This window comes from the organism of the source record quoted next, unplaced genomic scaffold, assembly GCF_019419815.1.
Source record: "Pyrus x bretschneideri cultivar Hongxiangsu unplaced genomic scaffold, Pyrus_bretschneideri_v1 Contig29, whole genome shotgun sequence".
NCBI classification, from domain to species: domain Eukaryota; kingdom Viridiplantae; phylum Streptophyta; class Magnoliopsida; order Rosales; family Rosaceae; genus Pyrus; species Pyrus x bretschneideri.
Window position 1 is genome coordinate 2,157,653 of NW_025999601.1, and position 8,405 is coordinate 2,166,057.

The window sequence follows — 8,405 nt, forward strand, 5'->3', positions numbered from 1 at the left end:
TTAGCCATAAATTGACAAGTACAATTCACAGAATAAGCAATGTCTTGATGAGTGAATGTGAGATATTGAAGGGCTCATACTAAACTTCGAAAATTGGTTGGATCTGTCCATGGTGTGCCTTCATCTTTGAGTAGTTGTGTGTGAGGCTTACAGAGAGTAGAATAAGGTTTACATGATTCTAGACTAGCCTTTTTGAACAAATTCTTGATATACTTGGACTGAGATATAAACAGGTCTTCATTTTCCGGATATGTAATTTGCAAGCCCAAAAAGAAAGTGAGCATACCCATGTCTTTCATATCAAAAACCTCTCCTAAAGAATCAATAATCTGTTGCACCAGTGAGGAATTAGATCAGTAATAATGATATCATCTACATAGAGTAGAAGTATCACTACATCAGCACCTTATGTTTTAACAAAAAGATTGGTATCTAACTCTGAAACAACAAAGCCCAATGTTGGTAGATATGTTGTAAACTTAGAATTCCAGGCTCTAGGTGCTTGTTTTAAACCATATAAAGACTTCATAAACACCTCTTCTTGTAAATCCCCATGAAGAAAGCATTATTCACATCTAGTTGTCTAAGAATCCATTTTTGAGACGCATTAAGAGCTAAAACAAGTCAAATTGTACTATGCCTTACCATAGTACTGAATGTTTCTTCATAATCTAACCTATGTTCTTGACTGAACCCTTGAGCAACTAGCCTTGCTTTGTACCTGGAAATCACACCATGTTGATCTCTTTTGTCTTTGTATACCCACTTGCTACCAATTATATTTTTGTCCAAAGGTGGAGGAACTAAAACCCATGTACCTTGTTTCTGTAAAGTTGTGAATTCATCCACCATTGTTGCTCTCCAATTTTCACATTTAACTATAGCTTTATATGAGGAAGGTTCATCTCTTTCAACAATACTAAGTAATGCAGTATATCCACAGAATGCAAAATCACCAGAGAATGAAGATGAAGGAGAACATGCAGAATATGCATTATAATCCGTTCTCTGAATTGCACCAGACTTTAGTCTAGTTTGCATAAAATGTTCATTTAAAGATACTAGTTTGTGATGAAGAACTTGCTAAACTTGAATCATAATGGGTTAGAAGGAATATTTACCTCGATTTGAGCTGAGTTATGGACAGGCAACAAAGAGTTGATAGTTGGTGCAGAGAGTAAAGTAGTGTGGGGTGGAGAATCTTGTAATTGAGAGGTTGCTTGAACACCTGTGGATCCCTGTGAATTCTGAGAAGATTCTTGTATATCTAAACTCACTTGAACTTAAACAGAAGTCTCACTACTGGAATTTTGTGAATAAGTAGAATCTAGCTGTGAATTCTTAGCATGAACTGGTAAAACATAAGGAACTATCACAACATGATGTCTATGCAATTGTCCAGCAACATTTGGTGCACATGTTTGAGTACTACTTTGATAAAAAAGGAAATGTCTGCTCATCATGAATCACATATCTAGAGATAAACAACCTTCTTAGCTCTATGATAACAAAACACACCCTTATAGCCTAGAGCATATCCCACAAATACACATTGTTCTGTCCTGACACCTAATTTGGATGTTTTATAAGGTCTAAGGTAAGGGTACACTGCTGTTCCAAACACTTTTAGAGATTGTAACACATGGTGAACTTTGAATAATTGGAAAAATGGAGACTGCATACTTAAAGATTTACAAGGCATTCTATTGATTAGAAAAACTGCATGTGCACAGGCATGGAACCAAAATTGTGTGGGAGATTAGCTATGGTAAGCAAGGTAACTATAGTTTCTAATATATGCTTGTGTTTCCTTTCAGCAGTGTCATTCTGTTAGGGAGTATATGGGCATGAAATCAAGTGCACCGTGTGAGCTTAGAAACCTTTTAAAAGCCAAACTCATATATGCACCACCACTATCAAATTGGAAAAATTTAACAACAGCTTGGGGGTCATAGTGATAAGCTAAGAGGGCGTATTTGATCCATAGGTAGTAATAAGGAGAGACTTCAATATCATCCTCGAGTAACAGACCAAAATCATCGTCAGATGAAGGGTACCAACTCTCGCTGACAGCTCGAATAAGCCCTCCTTGGATGATTCGTCTTTTGAGGGTTTTCGGGCCATGAGCCCAGTCAAAGGAGCTTACTAGTCTAATAGTTGCCTCATCCACTTTACTGTCCATGTTAAAGCTGATAGGTACCTCATCACCAAGATAGTAGGCATCACTGAGAGATTTGAGCAGCCTTGTAAGTGAGTGAACTCTGTTTTGGGTGATGATGTTGATGGATATCCGCATTCGGTTCCAATCTGCATTCGAGAAATTCGTAGGTTAGATACATGCTAAAAGAAAGTATGAAATGGTACGGAAAGTTAGTGATACATTTTGAAGCAAATTTGTTATCTTAATTGGAGTTAAAAGCTATCAATTTATCTTACTTGGCAGTGCTGTTGTTCTAAGATCAGCCATCCAAAGAACCTTAGAAATCGAAGGCCTCGGTAAAAGAACCAATGTTGTAGCATTCGTATTTGTTTCTGTCGCCATTTTCAATGCTTTCTTCACATTAGGATCAATGTCAGCCACTGTGATCACTACACTTGGGTTGTGAATCTTGATCAATCCTTTCATGCTAGCATACACTCCTTGCAGCACTACCACCTCCGAGTTTGACACTCCCGAGAGAGCTCCCACAGCCAAATCGAATATCTTAAACCTTCTCTCTCTACAGACCAATATAGGCCACTTGAGAGCAGTTGCTGCATCTTCACAAGTGCAGTAACTTCCGCCCGAGACAGCGATGTAAGCTTTCTTGCCAACGGTAGACCTGAATTTCTCAAGAAGGGGTGCAAGTGCCTTAACTTCATCAACCGAATGAGCATAAAAGAGAGCATCAACCTTTTGAGGATACATTGCAGCCCACTGAGTGATATAACCAGTAGATAGTGCTTTCCACCATTGATCATCTCGGACTTGAACGATATCTTTGAAAATTACAGTGGTTTCGGACACATAAGCAAGCCTATGTTCACTGTCGCCCCAAGTTTCCTTATCATTTGAGTCAACTGGAAGAACAAATGATCCTGCATTTCTGTACTTTTGAAGCTGATAGCTGCATTTTCACCAAAATAAAAAGTAACCATCAGAAACTATTCCAAATGGCTAAATATAATCCAATTTGAGAATTGTATATCCAGTTGATAACAGATTACTCAGAAAAAATGCTGAAAACAGTAAAATTTTAACACTTGGGTTTGATCGAAATTCAATTTTGTCGAAGGATGAAATCTAACTACCTCTTTTCGTCATTCTTGTATTACAAAATTCTGACTTCTAGCCACAAATAAATGCTTTAGTGTGTGAACTATTCTACAGGGCTGCCCTCCATATACGACCAGTCACCTTAATGCCCTACGTAGTTACTAACCCATTACTCTAGACTTGGCGCCACAAAAACTCCTTAATTATATTCAGAGTTTAACTTGTAACCAATGTTCCAATGTTTTTGCAGGAAAAATTTGAAATTTTAGTTGTTAGTTTGGTCAGCCTAATTCAAAAGAATCGACTGCTGTAGTTGGCAATGTCCTCCCAAGCCAAATGCAATGAAATAATAATCCCACAATGCAAAGGGGAATCTGGAAAATTTCGACATGCGCAAGTGGGAGTAAGTAAAGTACAAGACACAAGCAAGCGGATGCAGAACATCAATTAGTGGAACAAGGAAACAAAAATACCAAATATTAAAATAAAATAATTAATATGCACATCCACAACAGACAAGTTGACCACATTATTAGAGCAATAGTGTTTATATTCCTTCACACAAATTAATCCCCATTAGAAAGAAAATCTGATTTAAGTGCGGAATTAAAACTTGAAATGGCCAAATACACTTTGTGTTCACAGTTTATTCCAAATCAATTTTCTAAAGTATGCCTGAATTAATTTGATTTTTTAAACATATGATGACTAATAGGATTTGAGTTTAAAATTTCCAGCTAAGCCAATCAAATTTCTGATTTAAATACTTAGAAGTGCTGGCTACTTGGCTGAAATTAACAACATTTCGTGCAAATTTAACAGTAATTTTCTGTAGTAATTAAGAATATAAACCTGCATCAAGGTAAAAACTTCTCTACTAAGATGAAAATAACCAAGCGGGTTAGTTCAGTTGGGTAGAGCAGTGTGCTCGCCCTGTATATTGGAGCAGTTAATATTATGGCTTTGTAAAAAACAGATGAAAAGCAGTCAAAAATGTACCTGAGGTGTAGATCTTCGCCAGTCGAAAAGGTGAAGGGTTTCTCGATGAAAAGTGTCTTGATATGCTCTGCAGACAAGAACCAAGAACTGGAAAGGAAGTCCACCTGCACAATTTTATCCAGTGTGATATCATAAGCAGGGTCAGGCAAATAAAGCCCTGCCTCCTTAGACCTGAACTTTCTGTAGCTTGGAAAGGTAAAATCCTTCTGCCTGAATGGCAGAATTCTCCCTATGCTTCCCAAAACCGCATTCTTGTACTTCTCCGTTCCCGCTACATGTGACAAAATCTGCAGCATTTTCTTCCCAGGAATCATGTCATCATCAAGAATGTACACAAGATCGGCTTCGGTTTGCAGAGCCATTTGGAACCTTCCATAGTACTTGAAGTCATAGCTTGAACTTATGAAGCTTATCCTTGAATCGTTGTAGCTTTCGACAATTCTCTTCAACGAAAGCTCATTTGGGCTCCCAAATGAAAGCACCCAAACGTGGTGGAAGGGAAGGGTTTGTTGAAGCAAGGTGTCCAGCTGAGCACAAAGTGTTTTTCTCTTGAAGTGGTTTAAGATCACTGTGACTTTTGGTCTGTTGGGGGCCCTTCAAATCCCACTTCGATTTCATTGCCATCAACTGAGCAAGAGTTTCCGTGCCGATGGATTTGCTCTGAAAGTCCAAAACCTCATGGTAAAGCTCTGTCTTAAGCTTGATCATCTGGGCATCGTTGGACTTCTTCTGCATGAAATCAATCTTCTCATGCTCGCAAACTAGCGAGGGCATGATTGGAAGGCTTTCGGTTTGAACAAGAGAAGCGGATTCTTGATAGTGGTTGAGAATGTGGGGTTGGATTATATAGTGTTTCCATTGTTGTGCAATCTTGGTAGCCCATGCAAAGTCTGGTTTGGTTCGTAAATCGATCGAAGGGCTCATGTAGTAAAGAAGGAATGTTGCATAAACTGCAAAGGCAAATTGGAGACAAGTGAGAGCAGTTACAAGCCTAGAAGAAGTACTCTTATGAGCCTTCAACTTGGCCTTCCCTCCCACATAATCATTTAGCATTCCTTCCAAGCAGTCCGCACTTCTTGTGTTCGAATTTCGAGGCATTTCCATCATTTGAGTTCAAGTCCAAATCAATCTCACACCTGCAAAAAAAAAAAAAAAAAAAAAAAATATCATCAACAAACACATTCATAAATCGTTCATCGGCCTTGGATCTTGAGCTAAAAAAAACTTGTGAAGCAATTTAAGTTTGAAACTCACCAAAAACAAGAACCCAAATGAGCAAAAACAACAAATCTGAACTTGTTAAGAGTGCTAGCTATGAAACAAGTAGAGGTTGAGATTATTAACGAAATTTCATCAAACACTTGGACTTCACCACCACCAACCACCTTAAGGAGCTAGAAAAGGTTTTGAGGAGAGGCCAAAGGGGCTTTCAAGTAAGCTGGTCCTAATTGTGTTGACAAGCTTTGAGGGGTCATGTGTTTATATATATATATATATCTTATCCATATGTATGTATATGTATAGAAGGAAAAGTACAAGAAAAGTGAAGGGAAGCACCCCATGGAAAATGCAGCAAGGGTCACATGGGGCAAAACGCATATAATTAAAACGGACGGTTAGGATTAAGTTATAAGAAGAGTGTTTTCTAGACGCGTTCCCTTTTCACTACTACTCTTACATTTCCACCCTTAAGGGCACCGTTGAAAGCCGGCTCTGCTGCCGCAGATAAGGGCTCCTCCTGCGTTTTCGGCACTGCTATGTGACAAAAAATTCTCACTCTCTCCTTCTCTCTCTGTCTGTCTCGTATGTACTGCCCATTGAGACCCCACAAGACAATCGAAGCCCTCAAATTCTGAACCTTAGAAGTCTATAATCATTGTTTTAACGGACTTTATAGAAACCCAATTGGCCAAATCCCCAAAAATTCACATAGCAGAGAACATCTAAACTAATGAGATTAATTTGTCAAAATCTCAATTCCCAAGAAAAATTGGTATCTGATTTTGTCTTAAGACGGTCAAACATGGAGTTCATGAACCAGGAAAGAAAAAGGAGTAGTAGTGCATACGCCAAGTTATAAGATACAAATTGATGTGGCAATATTTTATTTGTTTTCGGTCTTAGTCGGTTATAAAAATTATGTATTCACAAAAAGTAAAAATTGGAAATTTGCACGTCATTTAGTAACAAATGTTGGTAATAAATGAAAAAGAACTTGTATCATGTAGATTTACGACTCATACTTCCTAGTTTGATTATGAAAAATAAAAATAAAAAGTACTACTAGATACATTAACTTATAGGATACAAACTAATGTGTTAGTGTTTTATTTTTATTTGATATTTGTCCAAAGGAAAATGAAGACACGTAGAGATAAGACTCATGCAAGCTACCTTGATGATGAAGGAAATGAGTAGAGATAAGAGAGAAGTTCCTTTTTCAGCTTTTCTCCTTCAGCAAAACAGGCGAAAGCTAAACCTGAAATTCAAACCCCCACCATACACAGCGTGAACGAGAGCTGCCGCGTAGGTTTACAGAGAATGATGCATGTGCATGAGAGGCATAAAGATTGAGTACTATAGAGATAATTAGTTCATAAATAACTAAACAAATCTTTATGTACATTTGAAATATATATAGTTTGACCATATGAAGATACCTAATTGTACATTGCAGCAAGCTGTAATTTGTTAATGGTTTTTTGCCGAACTTTGACAAGTTGAATGCAAGAAACCTTTATTCCTGCGAATTTTGCTTGCAGTGGGGATAATCCAAATGGGTTTGTACCCTTTATTCAAGGAAAATTAGAAATTAGAAGGCAAAGTATGAATTGAGAGAGAGAAATTTCCTGTATTGCATAAACTGGTCAAGTCGTATTTTTGTTGGTGAATTGCCATTAGAGTTGCAGAAGCTGAATAATTAAGAAGAAGATGGGATTTTAGGTTTCATAACATTTGCAACGAGGAAAGCTATGCTTACACGTTTGCTCATTCACATCTTGACAAAGTTGGTCACTGGTCATCCAATGTGCTACAAAATAGATTTACTGCTTGGAAATGATAAAAGAGCATTCGGTTAAGAAGAAGGGTTGAGAAAATGAAACTAGTTATATTGAGAAAATACCTAATCAATACATGGAAGTCCTTCAGACAAAATTTACTTTTGCATACGGAAGTCTTTTAAAATAATAGTAAAGAAAAAAAGTGTTTTTTGCTCACTCCGTCTGAAGTCTTTCCCATTGGGGCCCAAAAAAATTAGGCTTGATCCAATTTTATAAAAATCAAACTCCTATGATAAATTGGAAAGACTTTTCATATTAGCATTCCACAAAATGTTGAATGCACCTCATATTAAAATCTAATATTAAATGATTTATTTACCCTACTATACAATGATAATTTTGACCTTATTAGGTTTAAAAAAAAAAAAATTTCTAAATACACTCCAAATCACTTTTAAACGTATTATTTATCTTCTTCAACTATCAAAATCTCTTCGACTCTCCATTATTGAACAAAACCCTAACCAATGAAACTACAAACATGTTGATTGAGAAAAATTATTTTTGACAAATGAAAACACGAAATCGATGTTTCAGAAGCTTCACATGAGATAAGACTTCATATTCTTTATTGTTTTAGTGATTTTGACGACATTGATGATTAGTATTTAAGGGTATTTTAAGGTAAGACTTCATATTCTTCATATTCTTTATTGTTTTCATATTCTTCATATTCTTGAGTTTAGTATTTTAAGGGTAGTGTTATTTACACACTTCTTTTTAACTCACACACTATTGTTAATTTTTGTCCATTAATCTTTTACAACTCATTTTATTCGACAACACGAAATTAAAAAAGTGTGTAAGAAGTAAGAATGAGTGTGTGAATAACACCACCCTATATTAAATTCACGAGTCTCAATCATAAACATTTTCTTTAATCAGAAACATTTCATTAATCAAATAAAATGTAGAACATCATGAAAGGGCATGATTCGACTTTGAAAATTGTACGTATCACATGCATGCATGCATGGTACCTTAAAAAGAACTAAACACACACAGAAATCTTATTATCTTCGATCAGTCTTATTAATTACCATCTGCTCCTCTGAGGAGGACATAATTGTTAATTAAGCATCTCACAG

The 8,405-nt window shown here is 36.5% G+C and overlaps 1 protein-coding gene across 1 annotated transcript; it reads right to left on the reverse strand.

Annotated features, from left to right (window-relative positions):
• Window positions 1-1,822: 1,822 nt before the first annotated feature.
• LOC125479450 lies at window positions 1,823-5,631 on the reverse strand. The gene is given in 5 exon segments (XM_048588726.1): window positions 1,823-2,307; window positions 2,437-3,107; window positions 4,256-4,845; window positions 4,847-5,391; window positions 5,510-5,631. Coding segments are annotated over 4 exon segments (2,262 nt in total). The 5' UTR covers window positions 5,363-5,391; window positions 5,510-5,631.
• Between the last annotated feature and the right edge of the window lie 2,774 nt (window positions 5,632-8,405).